We start from the raw sequence: 25,422 nt of genomic DNA on the forward strand, positions 1-25,422 counted from the left end.
TCATTTTGAGCATACCAAATTTTTAAGAGAAATGAATCAGCAAGACATTTGGCAACTGAAGGTAAAAATCAGATCTGAAGACAACTTTAATGGGCATCTTAAATAATATCTTTAAATAAAGTATATAACATTCATTTGATATTGAAATTTGCTTGCTACTCAGTACATTATTTCTGGAGTGATTTCTCACTAGAAAATAATCTTACAGGACAAGGTTGTGTTTTGCACTTATTGAAGAAAAATTCACAGGATTTCAGTAACAATATACAATACATAAGCATGAGAAGAAATAGTCTGTTTTCGTGTCAGTCAAAATAGAAAGAGTGAAGTGAATGCACATATATATGCAAGTCGTGGCAATGTCTTGCAGTGCAGGCACAGCAGTGCAAATCCCATCATTGGCTCATACTGAACTCTAGGCCATAAAGCCCCTTCCACATGCACATGGGTTACACATATCAATGAAGAATATATTCTTAGGCAGTAAAAAGAAAGTTTTAATGAAGTTACATAATATCCTTTTGAATAAAAGGAAACAAATAAGATTCAGAATGATAGCAGATTCTGAATTTGAACAGTTTGGGGTTTTTTTGTTGCTTTATTTTTTAGGATAGGACTGTTTGTATAACGCTAGACTGAGAGAATATACATTTCTCACAACTTTAGTGCTCAATAAATTTGATCACCACCAATTTCCTGTTAAAATTAAATGAGGAAAGGAAACTTTAGGAGGAGACCCATTTTAATTATTAAATCATGTGCTGTAATAAGGGTTACAGGGACTGATGACAAGGAAGAAGTCCAAACTGCTATTTCTGTTGTAGTTAAAAAAATTTCAGGTAGCCATCATATGTGATATTGTTCAAATATAGTAAATACAGTATTGACGGTTAAACTCGGGGGAGGGGGGGGAGGGGAGAGAGAATTGCTGTCATTATTCCATGGCCAGAAAATTACAGCAATCTGGAGGTTCCACAGAAAACTTCACAATCTACAAGCAAATCACTTTTTGGAGTTTTGTGATGCTGAAGGTTATAGACATTGTTTCACGGATAAGATCTATAAAGTCAGGATTAAAACCTGTAACTGAAAAACACCCACAAGTAAAAAGGTTATGTTTCATAACACACAGACAATAACCACCTTAACTGCCCTCATACATTTGAAATATTTTATGTTATCAATGGTATATCTAGATAATACTGTGGTATATTTTGGGCTAAGAGAACTTTGGATCTGAGTATTTTTTCATAGTGCAGTGTTACTCACATATTCATGAGCAGGTCACTAGAAACCTTATGTAAAATGGCTTCCTATTGTCATTTACTAGCCTGATTCCTGACAACCATCCTGAGTGAAGGCATGAGAAACCTCAGGAAGATTCCATCTAGACTTTGTATCTCATCTTTCTGAAAGCGTCCACAGCTACTAGAAAGAAGAATGTAATATTTACTTCAGACCAAAGAGAAGGTGGAGAAGAGCCAATAATTGCTTTCATGCGCAGAACTGCAGCTGACCATTTCTTTTACCTTCCCTTCCATATTAGCGAACTGAGCAGTGAGGATGGGGCCAAGAAAACACGGGGCCAACAGATGGAGTGGTGACGCTTTATCCTGGGGAATGCCAGACTCGCCCCTAAGCACCCTGCATGGAGTCTCTGGGTTGCCTTGTGCAGTGCAGAAGGCCCTCAAGGCAACTGGAGCAGCTCGAGATGAACATTGCCAAAATCTACAGTGCAAGATGTGGGAGTGGGAGGTCAGGCTGGACTTACCAGAGCTTGGAGAAAATGGAAGGAAAAAAAAATATTGAGTGTTATATTCTGAAGGGAAAACTGAAGTTTGCAATAAACTAGAGATAAAGGGTGGGCGATGGTACACTGAAGGAGGAGGATGAGAAAGAAAGGGGAAAAAATTAAAGGAAGGTGCGGAAATAAAACATTGACAACCTGATGTAATGAAAAGTACCCCAAGAACAGTATGTACATGAACAATCTCGGACATTTGATTGAATTAAAGTGGACATTCTTCCATGGGTAAATTTTTGACAGGAATAGTGTTTATGTCTGTCTGAATCCAAAATCAGGTTTTGCTACCTGCAGAATACACAAGACCTGAATTTTTGATGCTTGAATAAAAAGTGCATCTGTGACTGCATTTTAAATTCTAGTTATGCTGCAGATGCTCAGGTTCTTCTGCAGCACTTTGACTAATTCATTTTACTTCAGTGTAACACAAGTACTCTTTCTTACACATTATTATTCTTCATCCTAAAGCTGCATTAAGGACATGACTCACTCAATAATGAGCTGTTTCTCACATTTTAGTAATTTTTAAGCAGGTTAGATCTTAACTGTATGTCCACAGGGTATGCCACAGGCAGAAGAACGTTTGTCTTGCACAACCGGAGGCAGTGTAAACACTTGAACTCTCACAGTCTGCTCCTCAGCAGGTCTTATTATTGCAGGCAGGACAAGCTCTTGGCTACGTGGAACCGATGGCATGCAATCTGCTCAGATAAGACCTTGAGAGAAGCCATGCTGTAGGCCAGCAGAAATTTCCACAATACATTAAGAGTCTTCTGCTGAAGAAGACCCTAATATACTTTCCTCTATTTGTCCTGTGGGAAACATCTTTTGGTATTTTGCGGCTCTATTTTTCCCCAATGCTCTCTGTAAATGAGAAAATCATTTGCTTCATGATTCATTTTTGTCTGAGAATCTCTGCACATGTCACCATGTAAAAAAAAGCACTCTGTGCCAAGCTGTGAAGTATCCTGCATTGCCAATGTGCTTTTGTTATTTGATTACTTAAGCTACAGACTATTTTTTTAAACCCGAAAATTAAATCTTTGCAAGTCACAGAGGGCTTTAAAATCCAACCCTAAGACAGTCATAAGTATCAGCCTATTGCTATTAGGAAACATTTTTTTTTTTTTTTAGTTTCCAGAAAGTCAACAGGAATGCTTGACATTAAGACTCCTCCCTTCCAGAGCTAGAATCAAAGAAGTGAGATCTGAGCCAGCTTAATTGGCTTGAATTCTTTACAAATCTGGCTTAAAGTGGGTGAACTACTCAGTCAATACAGTATTTTGGGAGGCTGTGCATTTTGTTCTGAAAACATGAGTTTTAAGCATTGACATTTCAATTCTCTTAAAAGACAGCAGAAAAATAGATCTGAGAATTAAGCCTCCTACATGGCCAGAGACCAGCAACAGAAAGCACGAAGTAGCTGTACTAACTTCTGTACTTCTGCCAATGAACTGCAGTGTTCACCTTAAGAAACGCCTCCCAAGATGGCTTGTTATCAGACCATTTTAATTATTCAGACTGATAATAATAGCAAAAATGTACACATTTTATAGGAATACTATTTCTGTGGATATATACAAACATCAAGAACTAGTTACAAGCTGGACAGATTTCACATAATGAAACTTGGTCACCTCCCATATGAAAAGTATTCCAGTCGCTGGACAAACAGTAACAGCATCAGTTTCCTTTAATGATCCAGTATACATATAGGCACAGGATTCTCCTTGTTCTACTTTTAAATCCAGGGTACATGTAAAGATGAAAGATGTCTTTTACTTAATTAACACAGGAATCTTTCTCCTTAGTAATATGTAATTAAGTCTGCCAAAAATAGCTACCCTATAGACTTGTTAGCATATTGAAATACAAACCTTAAACAAAGCACTTACCCCTAAGTAGCCTAAGATAAGTAAATTATAGAGAAAGGGATCTAGTCCTGAACAAATCTTTAACACTGCTCTCCAAAATTCAAGAAGAATATCAGATTATAACATCAAATTTGGGCATAGATTGGCTATATAACCCTTTTTTAAGTTTAAGTGATTAACAGCTTCCCATAGGTTGAACTCAAAACAAAGTATCAAAAAGTTTGTGGCCCATGTATGCATAGAATAATCAGGTCACACAATGTTAATGAAACCCCATACAGTTGAATTCCATGGTAAAGAGCGAGTAGAGCTGTACATCCTTTTCCAAAGGCTACAGAAGCAGCCTCAGTTTCCTCAAAGATCAATACACATCTAAATCCTGACATCATTACAGCACAGAGTGACCCTTTCAAGAACTGCTGTCACAAATCTTTTTAGCTTTACAGAAGCTGACCTACACCATCAGGAAAACAAACTGTTTCTAACAGGGAAGTCAAATACATGCATTTTTCTATTAAGAAACATTTGTTATTCCCATTTACTATGAAGATAAGATAAACAGCTAGTTCAGGAATCATCTGATTTTTAACTGTGTTTTTAGACATCACTAATTAGAACTTAAGAAAAGCACTAAAAATACGCAGACATGCAGCTGACATATCTCCCTGATTCAGTGTGGGAACCTTCTGTGCTAACTTAGAAGCAGTGACTAACACAAGTGCTTTCAACGCATGCTCTTCCACGAACATCACCACGTACAAGAACTATTTTTTCCTAAATAAGAGGGATAACTAAGATAAGTAGATTTTATTTGTTTTCAGGAGGAAAAAAAATTGCTAGGAATTCAGTGAACAGAGCAAATATCCAAAGCTTAATATATCCAGAAAGCAGTAGATTCAAGTTGCTTGGAAAACAACTCTTCTGATCTGTATTCCAGGTCCATCAACTGTAAGTGATTTTTTAAGCAAAAGCATTCTTGTGTTTCCAGGCTTCTGGTAAAAGTCTGTATTTTAGGTCTGACGAAACAGACAATGAAAGAAAAAATAGTCTAAGAAGTAAATAAAACTGGAAAATTTCAGGAACGCTACCAGGTCAGAAAGAATGGAACTGTTTGCTCTGTGCATCATACAACACTTCAATATTATTGTTACTTCAGATTAGACTGAAATATGATCTCAACACTTAGGAGGTTTTACTGGGCACAGGATTCATATGCCTGTATTATTCACTCTTCAGTTTTCTCTAGTTCTACACCTACCTACACTCACAGACAATAGCTGAAAATCTTCATCCAGAGAAAATTCTGAAGGAATCAAATAAAATACGAGTAAACGATCCCTTTTCATTTCTGACAAAGTGAGATTTGTTAGAATGATATGACACTATTTTTCCAATTTTTATTAACACATAACAGAAGGGAATCAGAAGAACACACCAACCAACTTGTTGAACAATTTTCAGACACTCGGATATGTAGTTAGACCAAAGATCAATTAGACAAAGAATTAATTACAAGTTACTGGGTAAAACTATTTAAAGCAAAACAAGGTACCACTCCAGTAGAAAAAGGTGCCTAATAATCTTGTGAAAAGTTTGCTTCTAAATCTATTATTTGTTTAGCTAACAAGGGTAGTCTTAGAAAAGAACCAAACAGGAATAGGTAATATAAAGTATATGTAGGACAAAAAAGTCTAAGTAATACAGTCTATATTATTTAAAAGTTATAACTCTAATAACCTTGCATATAAGTAAGCATGAATTATATTACAGAAAAAGTCAGAAAGAGCATTTTATGTGCATCTGAATAGACCAAGGTGATTGTGCAACTGTGATCCTTCAGTTTCCACAACTTCTGATTCTCTGATAAGAAGTAGAAGTATAGTTTCCTACAATCCTAAACATCAGGGCAATAGAGCATCATGCACACGGTACTCAAATTCGAGTTATCAAGTTCAAAAGCTGTGGCTTTACAGCTGAGAAAATTTTAAAACCACTTCAAGCTCCTTAATAGTTAGTTTCGAAATTAATTGCTTATCTGCAGTTTGCTGCTTTTTACTGGATTTCATCATGTAGTTCTCAGCCTTTGGAACACAGAATTTTTGCAAAATAAAGAAGTGTTTAAGAACTAGAAGTAAGCTAAACTTCACTGATAGCAGACTGTTCAACTTAACGTGCCTCCATCTATACAGTAGCTCAGTGGAGTTCACACATGAACCATGGCCGTGTCACAGTCAGAAAGTAATAACAATACCCTTCAATTTAGAGAAACTGACAATTAGGAATTACTTTCCTCAGTTCTAGTACATGAAAAAGGATATATTTAATGTTGCTTTCTCCACAGCTGCATATTTGCATTCAAACAAGTTAACCTTAAGAAAACTGGACAGTGGTTTACCCTCCCTAATTATACACAAGGGCTATGCTATCAGGACAAATTTCAGATCTTGTTGTAGAAGGCGTATTTCTCTCCCATTGAAACCTCGCTCCCTCCTGTTCATCATCTACTGCTATTTAAGATAGTTCTAAGCATGCAAAGCAATGCTCCTTTTACCATTTCCTTGAAGAAGCTAGTAGGCCTGTAATAAATAATTTATCCTGAAATGCATATTCAACTCTTCCTTTTTCAAATTTCAGTTCACCCTTGCTAAACCCACCAATCACCTATTTGAATTAAAATCGTATCTGTCCATACCACTTGATACCATTTCCTTCATAAAACACTAACAAGATTTTGTGAAATATTCCAATTTTAAAACATTGTGCCAGATAATTTAACACTCCCATCTAAAGCACCTCAAAGATGAGGGATGAATTCTTAAAATTAAGATTCCTAGGGAATTATAATTTTTACTGTAATGAAGAGTTTTCTCCAGATTTAAGAATCCATTATTACTATTACATTGGATATAATACTGACATTCAAGAAGCTAGATTTTACAGATCTATACTATTAATTTCTTGCTTAAGTATTTCACCTATGTGCAAGAGTTTGGTTTTATCAGCTTATCACAAATTCTTCAAGGAAATTCAACAGTAATGACTATTTTGTTTTGAAATATAAGACTCAAAATCCAAAGAATATTTTACACAAAACGTATGCATAAACAGAGAGACAGCAAAGCTATTATTGAGAATCTCAAAGTGCTAACAGGGCCAAAACCAAGAACATCTACTAACTTATCCTCTGGCAACAACAAATCTTACACATATATAAAAGCAAAACTGTTATTAGCCACACTGGGAGGTTCAGTGGTCTATATCCAGAAACTACTGTTTCAGCACCAAGATATTCAAAAGGTAAATAAATTCCAGTAATTCATAGGAAAATAATACTCTAAGAAAAAAAAAAATCAGCAATAGTCTGATTCAACTTTTGTAAACATTAGCAAATACCGATATAGGTGATTGTTTTGGCACTGAAGCATCACCTACTCTCAGACAGTTAACCCGCTGGATTGATTACTGAACAATGCGCAAACCCAGACAAAGATACTAATACACATGGATGAAAGAGACTGTGGATTACACATGAGCCAAGGAAAGGCTGTGTTTACACAGCAGTCAAACTCTCTGCTCTTAAATATGCCTAGCTTTAAAAGAATAAGAACTCCACCCAGTGAAGAGGAGTGCTTTCAAAGAAGAGTTTCAGATAGATTCTGTCTGGGACTTCAAAACTAACTGCTAACAGTTCCATCATAGAAAAGTCTAGGTTGGAAGGGACCCCGGAGATCATCTGGTGTAACTTTTCATTGAAAGCAAGGCCTTAAATTATGTTTTGTGGGGCCCTGTCAAGTCAAGTCTTAAATATTCCCAGCAAGGGAGATTCCACCACTTCTCTGGACAATGTATTCCAGTCTTTAATAGCTCTTATGGTGAAGGTTTATTTTCTTACATCCAGACAACTTTCCCCTGAAGCTGATTGTGTCTGTTGCCTTTTGTTCTGTCACCTTGTGAAGAGAGAGCATCTTCTCTACAACTTTTAGCTATTGGAAGACTATAATCAGATCCGCTCTCTTCTCTAGGCTGATCAAACCCAATTCTTCAGTTTCTTTCAACCTTTCCTCATATGCCATGCTCTCTAGCCCTCTAGCTGTCTTGGTTGCCTTCTGCTAGACACTCTCCGGTTTTTCAATGCATCTTATAAACTGAGGAACTAGAACTGGACACAATATTCCTGATGTGGTCTAACAAGCACCAGGCAGAGTGGAATAATTACATCCCTGATTTGCGGGCTAAACACCTGCTGGCACAGCCCAAGACACAGCCTGCTTTCATTGCTGCAAGGGCACACTGCTGTTCATGTTTAGCTTGTGATCCACCATGACCCCCAGGTCCTTTGCAGCAGAGCCACACCTACACAGGCAGAACCCTGCCTGCACTGCTGCCTTGGATTATTCTGTCCCAGGTGCAGGGCTTTTATTTATTTTTGTTGACCTCCATGCAATTTTTGTTGGACCTATCTTCCAACTCACTGAAATCTCTCAGTGGTTGATTTTCATTCTGACACATCTATCCTTTGTCCAGTTTGGAGTCACCTGTAAACTGCATGATGATGCATTCAGTCCAGTCATCCAGATCATTTATAAGGCTATTGAATGATACTGCACTCAGTTTTGTCCCCTGAAGAACTGTACTTGTGACCAACTACCAGTTCAGCTTTGAGCCACTAACTATTACCCTTTGAGCTTGGCAGTTCGGACAGTTTTCCGCCTCTGCTCCAGTCCATATCTTACCTGTTTGTCAAGAAGGATGTTGTGGCAGCCAAAGTGAATGCATCCATTCATGACATACATGAAATATACAAAATATTTATGAATGACTAATTAAGCTCATTCTATATCATGCTTTTATAATTCAAATTAACTAAGAGATTAACGTAATTTGTAACAATTACAGTCAGCCACCTCCTCCCCCCCCCCCAGCAAAATTTAAACTATTTTCTGACATGGCTGTGTTAGCTATGTATCACATAAGATACACAACCATAAGCAAAGCAACAAGGCAGCTTGCAAGGCTGTGGCAAAATATGCTCATCATCTGGATTTTTGCAACAGTTTTGAACCTTTAAGTAAAAGGAAACACCTTTTTAACAGAAATTAACATTCAACTGTTTCTCTTTTCTATTTATCCAATTATGAGTGCACTGAAGTTTAAGATACTATGTTCTGCAAACTTCTTCAAAGATTTTGTAACTACAAGAGAGACCAAAAGAAAAATATTCACCACAAAAGAGATCTAGCTTATAATTGCTGCTCTGCAAAGTAGTTAAAATCCTCCGAGATTCTTCTAAATAATGAAAACAAAGCCTTATGGAATTAAATGCAGAATAAGAAAGTAAATATAACCAGTACTCAGGTGAACTGCAAACGTGGACTGCAGACATTTCAGACAGATCTTAGGCACTTCAAGTAGCAGCATTTATGATGAAAGAAGTGAAACATTAACCCTATAGGACTGACTAGCAACATGCAAATGCCCCTCTAAATATTTTTCATTTCCACTACAGATATCAAAGTCCATGTGAAATGCAGATAAGCATGGTCATTTCTAAATTAGTATACAAAACATGGAAAAATACACATTTTCAGTTTTCATGAACACGATGCATTATTGCCATGACATTATAAACTATAGTCAATATTAAAAGCTCCAGTTTTCACAGAATATGAATTCCACTGATTCCTATCTCCCACCATAACAATTTCAAATAAATCAGCTTAAGTAAAGGAAGAAAAGCTGATAATATAATACAACTAAATATTTTCATAAACTAGGAACTACAATGACAATTTGCCCTTTCATCTATGGAATGAGGCTGTTTATAACAGAGCCTCCACTTGGACTAGAACCTAGAAAGGATAAAGAGCATAAATCAAGACTTTTTGAGGGACAAAAAACTCCTCATGATTAAGATCAACCTTTTTATGAAAATGAAATAAGTTGTCTTAAAATGACATTTGGGAGACATGGTCATTAATTGTGTCAGTCATTTTCTAGGTCAACACCTTCACTCATCTTTATCCCATTTTGCAGTCCTGTCACCTTGCTCTCTTCCCTCTCTTGCTTCAGGACATGAAGGGACTTACCTAGCCTAGCCAGGTAAAGGAAAGCAGCAGTACAAACTACTTGTTTAGTAGCAGAATTGCAAAAAGGATTGTAGGAGATAACTCTGCGCTTTCACACAGCCCACACAAGCATTAGCTTAAAATATCACTGTAATGTATTTTTCAGTGTCACTTGCTGTTTATTCTGCTTAATGATCCTTTTCAATATTTTTTTTGTGCGCACAGAATTAAATACTGCTTTAGTAATAGATGATGATAATATGCAGTTTAATGGCTACAATTATTAGGGTAGTAAATAATGTACTGTATTGAAGTTAGAACTGCCTTGTTTATGAACAGATTCAAAGATTTTAGCATACAAGTAATAATTTAGGCAGTTAAATACACTTGAATTCAAGCTGTTGTACAATAAAGTTCCTCTAACACACAAATTGTACCAGCAAACTACAAGATCTCACTTACTTTCACAAACTGCTATGTAATGAAATGCGGCTAAGCTATAGGTAACAGTTGATCAACTAAAATACATAGAAATACCAAAGAACCACTCCAGAATACATGGTGAGTAATCAGAACCTCAAATCATCACACCCTTAGCCTAACACACTTGACATGACTTACTACCATCTACACATATCACAGGAAAAAACAAGACCTTAATAAATGTTATGGTTAATCATGCAATTACAATTAGAAATACTCACAAAATGGAATTAAAAATAAGGATGGTAAGGAAACATCCTATTACAGTCATTGCCCCCGAAAGCATTACCACCATTGAAATTACTTGTTTCTGAAGCCACCTCCAGGTGGTGTTTCATCACTTGCCTCTCTACTTCCAATGAATAGAGCCACTGGCAAGCCAGCATCTGGTACTGCGCTAGGTTAATGCCACTGGGAATACAGCTGGAGTTCTGTTACCTTTCCAGAGCCAGGGTTGTTAATAATTCAGGAGTGCAGAGCTGAAATAGGAAGTAATGAACTGGGCATAACCTACAGCTCCTATTTGTTCCATCTAATAATGGCACAAGGGAACACCCTAATTTGTTGCTGTTTGATGTCTCCACAGAGGGGAAAAAACCCATAAAATGGGGCTTTTTCTTATCACTCCTATCCAAATACAGAAAATATGGTGCAACTTCCCTAAAAGCTTTAAGGCGGGATACTAGTTTAAAGCATTCAGTAAGAAGAATGACAGTGCTGTTGACCATTTCTGCAAAACAGTGGCTCCCAGCTCCCACAGGATTTCAGCTGGCAATACGCGATACTTGGTCTCACATAGAGGTCAGTTCCCCATAGCTCAGAAGTCACTGGGAACAAAGTAACTACTTGGCCTGGGGTGAAATAGCCTGCAGTACACCACCTGCAGGAACACATCACGATTCTCGTCTCACGATGTCTCGCTGCATCCCACAGAATAATTAGCGTTGCTGTGTAAAAACATGTTCTCTCACACATTGCCAGTCTGTCACAGAAATCCCTTCCTGACTAGAACAAGCAGACAGAACCAAGATGAGAAGAAAAGCCACACATTTCAGTATTTAACCAACTTCTATACTAATTTTTATTTCTATTATCTTGACTATTATTGTTGCCTGGTAAAAAGCAACTTGTTGATTAGTTGTAACTGTTGCCTGGTAATAATCTCTCAGCAAGAGAAGGGTAAGCCTTTGAGTGGTGATAACTGAGCTGATTTCAGCAACAGGTCTGGAGGAAACACCTAGAAATATCCAGCTATTTCTCTGTCCTTGTTGGAAAATAACCCCTTGGATACCGATGAGTCACAGGGTCATAAATAAGCTTGTGCGGGTGGAGGGAAGCTTTACTAACAAAATGTGACAAATAGCGCACATTCCCTGAACACTTCCAAGTGGCTTCACACCTCAACCTCTTCAAAACTAAGCAAAAAGGTTTGTGTTCTCCCCCTTTCCCTTTGGTTTGTGTAAAATCAGTATTTTCAGTTAGAATCCACAGGAGGATCTTCAGGAGGTAATTCAGATCTGATACAGAAACAGAGGACACCTGGTGGTGTTTAGTTGTTAGTGTATACAAACAGCAAACCAATTCATACGTGTATGCAGCTGCACCAGCAACAATTAATGTAATCCATGCTTTAAATAAAAAAAAAGATTTAAATGATGGAAAACTTAAAATAATGTCATCACAGAAACACACAGAAATTTAAAACAAATAATACGTTATGAGTTTCTGGTTTCAGATGCTGCCACTACTTTGTGAAAATTACTCTATAAAGAGTTATAATGGTTACATACACAAGAAGTAGCAACTCTACAATCATAGGAGGTTGCCACCTCCAACAGACACGCGCTATGGAGAAGTAGGACAGATTTCCCACTCCTGAAAAACTAAAGCACACAAAGTTGTCAGTTTTGTTGAAGGAATATCCATGGAGGCAAGAGCAGCGGAAGAACAGAATGAGCTAATTTTTGGGAAGCAGTATCACCACAAGTGAGGTACTTACCACCTAAACCACAGCATTTCTGACACTGTGTAGAAGAACCACTGGCCCATACAGAAGCGCACAGGGGAGCTGAGCCTAGTTCTAGACTGCCAGATCAACTCATGGATTGACAGACCGTAGGTATTCAGATTTCCGTATTAAGTTAGGGAAAATTGTTATTTTTAGCTGAAGATGCTGGTATTAAGATAATTCTGTGAAGATCTAATACTGAAACCTTCTATAATATTATGCTTAGCATATGCGTTGAGCTGCGTATACCACTTGGTGTTCAGACACTGAACAAAGTCAACATCCATGAGTCTCCTTGACTCTAAGGAGCTAGAGAACACAGTGGCAAGGTAGAAACAAAAACCACACCTGTAGGTAAGCTTTCTAGTTACGTGGGAGCTATTCAAAGTACGTATTTTATTGCCGCAAAAACTGAAAGAAAGGGTCAAGGTCAGACTTTTGTCATGCCCTCTCAGGAGAAATACACTGTAGTAAGTATTAGAACTTGCTTGAATGAAAAAGAAGGAATAAAAGCAAAAGACAACTGTGCGACATACAGAATATCGTGCCATTCCTTACACAACTTTAATGCATGGAATCAATCACAGCCAAGATTTTAAGTGAGGAAATTTTATGAAAAAAACCCAAGTACTTGTATCTTTTGAGCCAGCACTGTCAACAGAATGAATCTTACCGTCTCTCTTGTTTGTACCAGCACAAACATGAGTGGTAAAGCACACTGGTGACCTGGTTAAAACTAGACAGGTTTAAAAAAAAAAACACAACAAAACAACAAAAAACCCCAAACAGTTGGTTTTAACCCACATCAATTCCCCAATCTGTTCTGATATGCAGCCACACAAACACCTACACTGATACAAGCGGCTAGAAGAAAACTGCTCCCTTCAACAGCAGTGCTGGCTGAAAGTGTAAATGAAACTTAAGACCTTCTGGTGTTTGCAGATCTTCTTACTAAAGTTAGCAAAGCAAAAGTTAGACTGAAAAACAGATTAGAGGCCAAGTTCAAAATCAGTACGAGACATAAGATAACTTTACATAAACTTTCAGATAAGCTCTTTATAGACTCTCAAAATTTTGTCCCAAATCACAAGCTGTTAGTCTCAAAACTAACTGTACTATTGGAAACAAAACCAATTTAAAAGTCAGTAATAGGTAAGAGAAACACATTTTAGATCTAATCTAAAGTCATAAAAGTCAGTTAAGGAAATACAGCAAAGACGACAGTTGTAGGAAAGTTGGAAAACAAGGCCTTTAAGTTACATGAACAAAATCCACCTTGGAGGCCTCAAGAAAAGCTTTTGGGCTGGTAAGATAAAGATTGAGATGGACAGTTCTGCAATACTCCAGCAACCTTGTTCCCCAGATTTTCTCCAATACACAAAAACTCAAGCAAAAATGCTCCAGATATCTTATTTGCTTTGTTACCTTAATTTTAAATATTAGCCACAGTATAATAACTTCCTTCTGAAAGGTTACCAGTCTGTTCATTTTCAAACAAGCTTTCCCATTTTTACTTAAGTTATTAGAATAAATGCATTCTGGGTCAGTACCATCTGTCCATTGAGTAAAAATGTATTTAACGACCTTTTGCTCTTATTTTGATTTCATTAAATTAGACGTGCCCTAAGAAGATGGAATAAAAGTTACCCATTTTTCAGAGCTGCAGATTTAAGACCTCCAAGCCAATAGGGATTATAAAACCAAAATAGCAAATTTATAGAAGCATAGCATCCTTTCTCTCAGCTCTGAGTTACTTCCAATTTAACTAAGTTCCTGAATGCAATTTAAAGGCAGGCTGGGATAGAGGTCTTCCTAATTAGCTAATCATTTTCATTCATAACACCTTATCTCAATTAAACATTTTTATACCTTCTCCTTACTCATGCTTTCTTCCAGATAATTCTAACGGTGAGCCACTGTTGTCCTACTTTCTTCTGATCATCTTTTTAATAAAATTAATGATGGACAATTATGGATCTCTTCTTTTCTTGAGTTTGCAGGTAGCTGTAAAGAAGGTGAATAGAGTTTAGAAAATAAACTTGACCAGTACGTGAGTGTAGACATTTGAAAGCTTTCTCATTAAGCTTTCTAAGTGGCGACAAGAAGAACTAGTCGAGCAATACCAGCTACTTATACTGCCTTTCTTTGTCAGTTAAATTCTTAAGTAAACAGATTAGATTGTTTACTAACCAGAAGACAGGAGTTACTATTTATAGCAGCATGCAACAAACACAGTCCCACAATTTAAAGGTGACTCTTTTAAGTTTCAGGAAATACACTAAAAAATGGAACGTTTAGTAAATTTATTCACACTGGTGCTTAAGAATGTGCCAAATTAGTACAACTACTTAAAAAAATATATAAAGCCAATACTTAAATGGGTGAACCATCATCTAATTTGCACCCCAACATTTTAGTCAGGATGACAAATATCATATAGTCCCCCAAAAATGTTTATTTGGGTACTTCCATAAATTGTGCTTTATAGAGTTAGATCCGCCTCTCAAAAGTAATGTGAAATCTTTTGCTAACCTAAGCAGTAGGAAAGAATTTTGAATGTGAGCTCAACAAATCTACTGCTCTTTATATTGTGCCATGTAGTATTTAAATCATAAATAAGAATTATAATTAATATAGATTACTATAACCATTAATATAAGTATATTATTAATACAATTAATAATTAAAATACTTTTACTAAGGAAAGAACAAGGTCCATGATCTGACTTATGACTAGTTAAATCAGTGCAAAGACACTAATGGGTCACAATGAATCACAATCTTAGCGGAAAGCAAGTCTCCAAACCCCAGTCATAGTTGGACCTTTGGGACCTGATTATTCAGAATAGTAAAAATTCAGTGTGATTATTTCTAACGTAAACACACATTCCTTTAGTATACTACGGTTTCTCCTCTGAAAGCGAGTATTTAGAGTGGAGATTTCAGAAGGAAGGGTCTGGCTGAGTCATTCGATGTAGAAAAGCTCGGAAAAGTGGAGGTCCGCTGCAGTTTTATGATGGCACCTGCCTCGCACAGTTAAAGTTTTCTATTATTTGCCAACAGTAACAAGGATTGTTCTCTTGCCTCAGGGGCTCCCTTCCAATGTTCCTAATGGCCAGGTACACACACATGCTAATTTATCATCACAAAAACTATTGCACAGATGGTGACTTAACTGTACATATCAAACTGCTTTTTCTGTAATAGAGAGTTACAGATCCTTTCATATGTTTGTTTTAAGTAGACATTATGAGTCCAGGGATGTCTAAAGATGTAATCTTGTTTGAAATTTAGCACAAGTATGAAATTTAGCTTGGCAATGCCTCAGACTGGATGGGACCTGCCAGCGTTTCCTCAGAACAGCATACAGCATAAATAGGGTATTTTGAAAGCCATGAAAACAAGGAAGATAAAATGTGATCTTTGGGAAGACAGATGCAGGGAAGCATAAAATCATCAGGAAATGAGATACGCTTCAATCTTGTGAGCCATTTTTACACATTTAGTACTCTCATTGAGTTCAGGTAAGTTTATTACGTAGGACTTGAAAATTAAACCAAGCCAGGCTCAGCACGAGGAGAGTGTGAGACAAACGCGATGATTAAACGCTGTGGGTTTTCTGTTTTCCTAGGATGGGGGATGTGTGAAGGAGTATAAAGCCGGCAACAATTCCTGAGGGAAGTCTCGAACCAGTACAGAATATGGAAAAAAAAAGAGGAGGAAAAATAATCGAAGAAGGGGCACAGAACTGCGCTGACGTAAGAAAATTAAACTCAAACGGGGATGGGGATGGAAGACTGGAAAGTTAAACGCATCCGCTGAACGTAACCTCGCTGCCGCTGGCGGAGCCGCTCAGCTGAACGGGCCCTCCTGCCTCGGGCGGGACAGCACAGCCTCAGGAGGAACTAACTCAGCCTGAAACGCAACGGAGCCCGCTCCCTGACACCGCAATGGGTCTCACCGGCGGGAACGCACCGTCCCGGGGCTCCGGGACGCTGAGGGAGGCCCCGGGCGCGGGTCGCCGCCCGCCCTGAGGGGAGCTCCCTCGGCGCCGCCCCAACGGCCGCGCCCCAGCCCCGCCCCGGCCGCGGGGAGCCGCCGCCCCGGGCGGGAAAGCACCCGCGGCGGGCGGGCGAGCCCCGCCATCCCCATGCCGGACGGCAGAGGGCGCTGTGCGCCGCCGCCCGCTCCCGGCTGCGGCCTCTCTTCCCCGCGCCGCCGCCGCCGGCTCCTCAGCCGGTGGGCGGGGAGAGGCGGTGCGGCGGGAAGGCGGGCTGGGCCAAGGCGGGCGCTGCCCGGCGGGCGCCATGGCGCTGCCGGTGCTGTCGAGCTCGGGGGTGAAGTTCCGGCGGGTCCTGGCGCACTTCCCTCAGGAGCTCAGCCTGGCCTTCGCCTACGGGTCCGGAGTCTTCCGGCAGGCGGGGGCCGCGGGCGGGCACGGCGAGGTGAGCGCGGCGGCCTCCTCCGGGCCGGGCCGGCCCCTCGGGCTCCCCCCGAGCCGCCGCGGTGTGTGGCGGGGGCAGGCGGGAAGGGCCGCCGTGGCCGTGGGCCTTGTGCGTTTCGGTTACCGGCGCGGAGGTGGCGCAGTGCCTTACCTGGAGCTGCCTCTGGCGCCGTGGTTGTGGCCTGTGCACGACGAGGGGCGAACCCCCCCCCCGCCCCCCTACCAAACAGGGAGCTGGCGGGGCAGGTGCCCCGGTCCGTGCCGAAGCAGAGCGCCAGGCTCTGCTGAGCGTCCGGGCGGCCTCCGGGGGGGTCCCTGACAGTCGCTTTATAATCGTGTGTGGTTCAGGTGCCCCTTTAGCCTGGGTCTGCGAGCTGTGCGTCACAGGCTATTTACTGTGGGTTTTAAAAAAGAGTAACAGCTTGCCCAAACGGTCTGTTTGCTGTGCACCGTGTGAGGGTAACTTAAGCAAAACACATTGCCACACTTCAGTGGCGTTCTTGGCACTTCCTCATCGTTTGGCGGTCAGGCTGCTTGGAAATAATGATTTTCTATTTTTGTGTGTATGTGTCCGACCTTTTAAAAATTGTTATTAGGCAGTATTGCTCATTATGGCTTGCCTGTTAAGCACTCCCCGCAAATGCGATTTTGAATGGGTCTCATTTTCCTTTCTGAAGAGAGAAAAACAGAGGATAATAAGAATCTGGGAGCTCTAACAGCATCTCATCCTTACACAAAAGCATGGGGGGAAAAAAAGTTAGGAGTACTAACTGATTAGCTAAGATGCAGCCCAGAATTAGTAAGCCGGAGAGAGAGGTAGGCCTGATGAATTTGAAGCAGTGTCACTCCAAATATTAATTTGTTGTAGGTATGAGTTGTAAACTGTCAGCTAGTCTGTGTGCAGGGAGCGTGTGGACTGATGTCTTCAGAAGAGCAGGGCATGCGTTGTATGCTACAAGTCTTTGGAGTTTGGATTGTTTTGTTGACAAAAGCAAGTGAATACACTAGAAGTGCAGTTTCTTGCTGCCAGCTCTAAGCTGACTTTATCTGCCCACATCTCCCAATTCATGGCCTCGCATATTAGCAAAAGTCCTGTTCGTTAGCAGTTACTAAATCAAGCTGTTACGCTGAGCTGTGAACTAGGATGATGAAGATCTCATCACGTGCTCCCCGATTTCGGAGGGCTGAAGGTTGGTCACTTAACCAGGAGGACAGGAAAATTTTGGACCATCTCTGCTAGACTGACTAGAAAACGTAGAACTTCATCCGAACCTTTAAACTGTATTTGACGTTAATACTTGTGTTTTGGTTTTTTGACTCGTGAAAAATATGTACTATGTATATCTTAAATTAATATGATCAACATCGCTTGCTTCCTGACATATAAACCCCAATACTTTTCTCCTTATCCACAGAACAATATGCTGGACTTCGTGTTTGCTGTTGATGATTCTGTGACCTGGCATATGATGAACTTGTTAAAGAACAGGAGTCATTATTCCTTCCTAAAAGTTTTTGGGCCAAAACAGATAAGTAGTATACAGAGCTACGGAGCAGGGATTTACTACAATACATTAGTGCCATGTAATGGTAGGGTAAGTATAAGTAGTTTGAGTAAATTTAAGTTAAATGTTTGTGTGTGAAGTATTGAAATGATTAGCTTAAAGCAGATTTCTGTGCAGGAAGCAAATCCTTGTAGATTGTAACTGGTCCTTGTGGTATCTTCAATATTTATGTCTCAAACTGTTTCACAAACAGCACGTTAATTAAAAAGCAAACAGAGCAGCTGCTCTGGCACTTTAAAAGTGTGAGCAATGTTTGGAATTTACAACTAAAGCACTTCAGAAACTGAATTTATTTTCCTTATTACTTGCTATCTGCCAGTTTTGGTGGTTGTAAAGTGTATCATGTGGGGAAACAGGGCCTTAATTTCAGCGGTTGACCATGTAGTAATAGCAAAGTGGGTTCTTACTGTTTGTTTGACATAAAATGCAAATATTTAACATAGCAAGTTGGAATTGACATCTGTGTTGTTTAATGGCTAACATCCTGACCTGTGAAGCTTGAGTACGATTAATAATTCTAGGAAAGTAGTACTTGTCCAGCAAGTCCTACTCCTGCATCTATGTGTAGACTGTGTTTGGTAAGAAGGAGTGCAGATAGATAAGTCAGGGGAGGGAAACACTGTGTCTGTCTGTCTTGGTGTTGATTTTGAGTTACCACTTTTGCCACGTGGTAACAAACTGTACATAGGGAAAGTAAGTTCTTTTAAGAAAGAAGGGAAATGAAATGAAGGACAGTCATGGAAAAATGTCATGTGAGCAATATATACCTAACTGAAGTTTCTCAGAGCACGCATGGTTGCAGTAATGTTGGGTATATGTCAGAATTTTTCATAGAAAGTTGGAGATGTAGGTGAGCAGTCTGTTATGTACTTGCTGTTTTGTTTAAAGGCATCCGTATGAGGCAAGAATCTGGGGTTTAAACCTTGTTCACTTTATGTAAAAAGGGATTTTGGATTTTATTTTAAGGACCAATGATCTTTGCTATGAAATTCTGTTCTTCTTGGCTCTTTATGCTCTTATCTCATGCTGTAATGACTCAGTCATATCACAGACTATGGTCCTTTGTCATCTAGAAATTCTGGAGTTGGCTGCCTTGCTGTGGTGATAATCTTTGGAAACTCAGGAAGTGCAAATTGGTAACAAAACTGTTGAAGGTTCATCTTTTTTCCAGTTGCATAAAATGAACTACAAAATCACAATTTGTTTTCTAACATCAAAGAGCAAAAGAAAAAGCTCCCTGATACACACCCTACCCCTCAATAACGGTACACATAAATGTCTAGGAGTTTTGTTTATTTTAGATCTCTGACAAACTATTTCTTGAATGTTTTCAATATCATGAAGGATACTGTGGATTATTCCGACTGTTGTAACATTTGGCTGGTACAAAACTGATCGTAACCCTTCCAAAATCTTTTTATGAACAGTTGTATTTTAATGTTCAGATCTCTTCAGTGTCAATGTCTGTCTAGACTAGGTTTCTTTGGGATTTAAAGTCTTTTGCTTTAGTGATTGATCCTGGGGTGACTTTATTGTAACTTTGATTCTAGAAAGGATCTTTGAGGGTTCTGTGCATCTTCCTGTTCCACTTTTTTTTTAACAGAAGTTTGCATGTAAATACGTTGGTTTTTTTTTACCTCCTGTGTTCATTAAAACATTAAAATGTTTTCATGTTATGCATCCAGTTTTTTATTGGAGGTGTGTGTTACTTAGAATTAATGATAGTTATAGTAAGTAAGTAGTAAGTTTCATAGTGAAAATGGTGCAGGTGTCTGGTTTTTCAAACGCCTTTATTTTGCTTTTTTCCAGATGATAAAATACGGTGTAATTAGCACTGATGCCCTGATTGATGATTTACTTCACTGGAAAACCCTCTATGTTGCTGGACGCCTACAAAAACCGGTAACTGTTAGTCTGTTCAGTTATCTGTCTTGAAATGCAGGAAATTAAAGGGCTGGAAAATTATCAGTTGTCATTTTAACTTTAACTGTTATGGATCTATGCGTCAGTACTGAACAAATAATCTGCCCTGATTTAGGGGACTAGTCCTAGAGGGATAATCTCAGAAAGGAAGTGAAATGTAGTCCTTAATGATATTCTGTGTTACGTGAAAAAAAACTAAAGGTAAATACATTGATCACAGTTTTCTGCCTGTAGTAAATCTTGAATAACTGGACTATATTAACTCAAAGTCCCTTTAATATTAAATGCAACGTTTACCTTTTATAACAAATTATGAGAGTCGCCAAAATTTAATACAGCTAAATAATGGAAATCTTTAAAGATGAAAGCTGCTTTGCTGTGCAGTTACTGTCTGGTTCATTGTATTGTTAAAGTATCTATAATTGACCAAACCATGTGTTAAGCATGTTGCTTTTTCTCCTCCATGTTTGTGTCATAAAAAATACGAGGTCTTTGTTTACCATGAGTGCCTGACTCAGTGTGCTTTCAGCAGATGGCAGCAGTGCTAAGTTAAAATTTCTTAAGGGGGGAAGGAGGAAGGAGAGGAGAACTCTGTTCATGTCTTAGAACAGAAGTTAATTATGCTTTTAACCAAAAATTTGGGGTGAAAGTCTGAATAGCTTGTCTCGGCGCTACTGGCTTTTCTCCGTCTCCAGGGACGTATTATAGCATGATACAGGTTAGAACAGCTGTTATCTTTATAAAGAAAGAAACTTAATACATTGAGAAAAATAACTGAAGGAAGAATTCTGAATTTCACATTAACAATGAATACTGAATATTTATTTTCAATGTAACTGCATCTGCTGCTGCTTTGATTTATTTTAGAATTTTTCATCTTAGTATATATAAATTGTGCTTCATATCTTTTAGTTAAATTCAATGGGAGTACATACTTGCACAAGAAGGCAGGATTTGGTATTTTGTTTGGTCGCTTACAAGACAGTGGAGATATCACATATGTGTTTAATAGATAAAAGAAGAAATCAGTCCAGATTATTTTCATAAAACTCACAGGAATTTGTGTTGAGTAAAGACTGCAGGACTTAAACCAGAATTGGACCGAAAGATTACTTGGTGAATGTTTAAACTGTATCTTCCTGTAGAATCTATAAAATCACTAACTAGGATTTTCAGTGTTATACCGTGTTGACCAAAAATGACCAAATAACTTGTTTAGATCTGTTGTACAGGTTTCAAATGTCTGCTGGTTCTGGCTTCAACTGATTTGCTGTTTTGATATATATGTTCTAAGTGGTAGTGATAGAAAGCTTTTTTTACCTCCTTAAAAATGTACAATAAGCTCCTTTTGGAGGCGATGTAGGGTTAGGTTTGTTTTCTTATACACCATAATCTCTTACATACCATTTGCCATTTGTGCTAGTTCTGGACACAATTGACTGAAGCCAGATTAATATTGTTTAACAGCTTGTTTGGGAATTTCCTCCTCACTCATGTAGAGGAGGAAGACCCCAGCGCCTTTCTGGTGTTCCATTACAAAGCTGTCACTGTGTGAGTGAAAGCTATCCAAGCTATTCTAGCACAGGAGCTAAAACATTTGCTCTGGCTTGAAAATCTTGGCTTAATTTTTACTGGAGGTTTTGTTTCTGTTATAAACTGGTTGTGTTGACGAAGTAGTCTTTCCAGAACGTTTGGCAGAATAGATGGAGTTTGGAATTGCCACTTAGAAATGCTAACTTTTCTTCCCAGGCTTCTTTGTTTGTGTTAAAAAGTTTACTGGCTTTTTGTCCTACATGAAATTTATAACACTAATCAGCTAAATTCCCATTTAACTGTATTGAAAAATTGAATAAACTTAGTTGTAATTTCTCCATAACTGACAGGTTTCCTGGGAAAAAAAATGCTGCTGTACCTGAAAAGTAAAATAAATAAGCACAAGTGACACATAATTGGTTTTCAGAGGAAGAAGATTTTAAAAAGCATCTGAAGTGTTACTGAATTTTTGATAAATATAGAGTGTAAGTAATTGCTTTAGTGTAAGCAGTTGTATTTACTGTTGTCCTGGAGAAACTGTTAAGAGAAGGAAGTGTTTAATAAATTGAAGTGAGGTGAGAGAGAGAGAGGAGTATGAATAGTTTATAAAAATATCTTGTACTTTTTAGAGGGGTCTTGGGAGGTGTAGGGTTTTTATATTATAAAAATTCCCATGAAGGCGTGACAGAGCACATATTTGTTTACAGAATTTTTCCATTGTCCAAATCTGTAAAAACATTTTTTGAAAGAGAATGGAAAAATCCTCTTATCGTGATATTTAGCAGAGTGTGGATGTGGCTAAATGGCAGACTAGAATATTGCTTTTGACACCTTTCACTCTATAATGACATTTCTTTGTGTATTTTGTTTGTCTGTAAGTATCTTTGTGTACACATGCCTGCAGTTTCTTGTGTATGAATTTCCTAGCAGTGAAGGTAGTACGTTTCCTACTTTAAACCGTTGTGATGACTGAGGGTCATGCTTATTTATAAAATTGAATATATCCCTCCTTTAAAATATTAATAATTTTAAAGTCTCAGCTGCACTGTTAGTTAACTGAATTCCCTGTATACTGTAAAACCAGAATAAATTGGCTTCTTTCCCCCTTATGTGATATGGTACAGTGACTAGTTCTGATCATAAGTTCTCTGTACTGTGAAAAAGCCTTTCTTAACTTTGGTTGTCTTTCAGATTTACCCCAAGAATCAACATTCATCCTTGTCATACCTCGGTGATAACTATTGCACTCTGTCTTCCTGGGAGATTTCTAGCTACCTAACTGTTTAAAATTTGTTCATAAATGGTATCACTACTGCAGCATTTCGGGCGTTTAAATTTTGAAGCCTACCATATTATTCCCCTTTAAAAAAAATCTGGTTTATGTTAGGGAGTATTTTTAGTAAAGGAGGAGTAAAGTAATCCTTTTACTTCACTAAAGCAAGTCCGTGGTCTTCCATGAGGAGGAATAGCATCTCTGCCGAGTTTCACATTTTAAAAGGCTGTAACTGGTGTTCCTAAAACGTGTCCATAACTTGCTGTTATTTCCAGGGCTAGCCTAAGGTATAAGCAGTTTGTGTGACTGCTTGGGGTGCCACAGACTTCTCTCTTCCGTCTTTCCTTAGAGTTTCCCTGTAGCAGCAAGTTATGAAAGTACATCTAAGTGAGTTAGTTGATGAGATTTTAAATATATAGTTTATCCTCATGACCAGCCTGTCTTGTTTATTGGATCTTATTTGAGCAAGTCTGTATGCATTCAGTAAACTTCTCCCATGGTTTTCAAGGAAATAAAGTTTACTCTGGGCTCCCTGGTAGATGAATGTATTGTATTTTAATGTGTTTTATCATCGTCTTTCATTTTAATGCTAAAAAATACAAAGTAATTTGCAGAAGAAGTTAGGAGGAATTATGAAATGTTTGCTTGTACCGTGAACTCTTTATTTTTAAAATGAAATTCAAAGAAGGGAAAACATCCTTCAAAAATCCACCCTGGACCAATTCCAGACTGTCATATAGATTTGATGTTAGGCAAACCCATGCTTCACCGCGGAACGATTGAAACAAGCAGCCTGTGTACTGTTGCATTCACCACCATATCAAAATGAGATATTGTTCTAGTTTTATCCCTCTTAAAGATTTCAGTGTAATTAAAAATTATGTTCTGAATATAGCATTGGCCAGCCATGACATTGCTTTGTCAATGTCCTTTCTATAAGAAGAATTTTGTGTAGCAGATATGTCTGATTCTCTTACTTTCTTTACTGAATCTGGGTTTGGTGTTTTTTTTTTCTTTATTAACAGACTATTTACATTCCTAAAGGAAAGTATTTACTTGAAAGTATACCTTAGCTGTTTCAGGTTATATTTGGGGGCAGAATTTCAAGTAATACTGCAAGTCATTTGTGTGTGAATGGGCTTTTGGGGAGTAAAAGCAAGTTGGATACTTTTGTTCATAACTGCCAGTGGGTTTGCATTTTAAGGTATTCTAGAGTAAAAAAATATTAAGAAGCTGCCCTTTACGAGCAAGACAGTATTGCTTAATCAGAACACTTGAAAAAGACAGAAACTCGCAACAGGCAGGTATTCTTGGGAGAGCTGTTTCTGAAAGAGCTTAGTTGGCCATCTTGTAAACTACGCTGACTTCATCTGTCTAATGTTCTGTAATAATATGTTTCTATATTAAGTTCTTATTGAAGATCTGTTCTTTTACTCCAGTATATTTCCATATCCTAGGTGACTGGATTCTGTGGTTGGTCTTGAACAGTTTGAATGTTCCCTAAAAATAAACTTCTCTGTGGCACGTAGAAGCACTCAACTTCAGTGATCTGTTCTTCATGTATATGTGAAGTTCCCATTGAGTTCACACTCTGCTCGTACAAAGTGCAGAATAAATCCCTGCTTCTTCTAGGAGGACAACTAATATCTCAGAAACTACTTGAAGCATATGATAGAGGAATCCTCTATTAGAAAGAAAAAATAGAATTAAGATTAATAGGAAAACTTACCTCTTTTTCTGGTATTCCATTGTCTTTCAGTGTGACGGTGGTCTTTTTGTCTTGTTGCATAATCACACATGAAGTATTTCTAATACTGTGCTATTCTACCATCTGCTAATGCATTCATATTTACTGTTTTGATTAATCCTAAATTCATGAATCTGAAAAGGTGAATAGCTCTTCAGAGATTAGCTAATGGCTGTTGCTTATAGCAATTCTGAACATGTTTGTAAAAACAGCCTTTTGTAGCAGGCTGTTAATTCTTAAAAAAGACGTTCCTCTCTCTCCCAGTGTGTAAACAAAAAGGGACACTCTAGTCTTTATTGTACCATAATAATAGGATCTAATCTTACATAAATTTCTTATTTATTTTTCACATTGGATTGAGTAACATTTCTAGCTCCATCTTCAGTAGCACTTTCCTGAAGTCTTGCTTCCAATGACTCTGCTTTTTCAGGTGAAAATACTGACACAGAATGAGAATAGCAAGCTGCAAGCTGCTCTTGTTAGCAATCTGAAGAGTGCAGTCACAGCAGCCTTTCTCATGTTACCAGAAAGTTTCTCTGAAGAAGACCTCTATATGCAGATTGCAGGACTCTCCTATTCTGGTTAGTATATGATGTTCAAAGTGTTTGAGGAAAAAAGCTGTAGTTGGAGCTGTTGTACCACAGTAGGACGTCTAATGTATAATAAGTCATCTGCTCTCTTGCTTTGGGCCTACACTGTTGCA

General features: G+C 38.4%; 1 protein-coding gene and 1 long non-coding RNA gene across 5 annotated transcripts in view; one reads left to right on the forward strand and one right to left on the reverse strand.

Annotated features, from left to right (window-relative positions):
* Window positions 1-16,933, reverse strand: part of LOC143163996 (uncharacterized) — a 57,545-nt gene extending 40,612 nt beyond the window's left edge. Inside the window, exons 1-2 of the long non-coding RNA XR_012996008.1 lie at window positions 16,830-16,933; window positions 14,104-14,238 (exon numbers count right to left, since the gene is read on the reverse strand). This is a non-coding gene — a long non-coding RNA (uncharacterized LOC143163996). The remainder of the gene's footprint in view (window positions 1-14,103; window positions 14,239-16,829) is intronic.
* TAMM41 (TAM41 mitochondrial translocator assembly and maintenance homolog) overlaps window positions 16,521-25,422 on the forward strand; it is a 33,763-nt gene continuing 24,861 nt past the window's right edge. For all 4 annotated transcript variants that reach the window (XM_076345988.1, XM_076345987.1, XM_076345986.1 and 1 more), the window contains exons 1-4: window positions 16,521-16,679; window positions 18,094-18,273; window positions 20,053-20,145; window positions 25,150-25,300. In XM_076345988.1, coding sequence (XP_076202103.1) covers window positions 16,542-16,679; window positions 18,094-18,273; window positions 20,053-20,145; window positions 25,150-25,300 — 562 coding nt within the window. In that variant the 5' untranslated portion in view covers window positions 16,521-16,541. The remainder of the gene's footprint in view (window positions 16,680-18,093; window positions 18,274-20,052; window positions 20,146-25,149; window positions 25,301-25,422) is intronic.

This window comes from Aptenodytes patagonicus, chromosome 8 (genome assembly GCF_965638725.1).
Source record: "Aptenodytes patagonicus chromosome 8, bAptPat1.pri.cur, whole genome shotgun sequence".
NCBI lineage: Eukaryota > Metazoa > Chordata > Aves > Sphenisciformes > Spheniscidae > Aptenodytes > Aptenodytes patagonicus.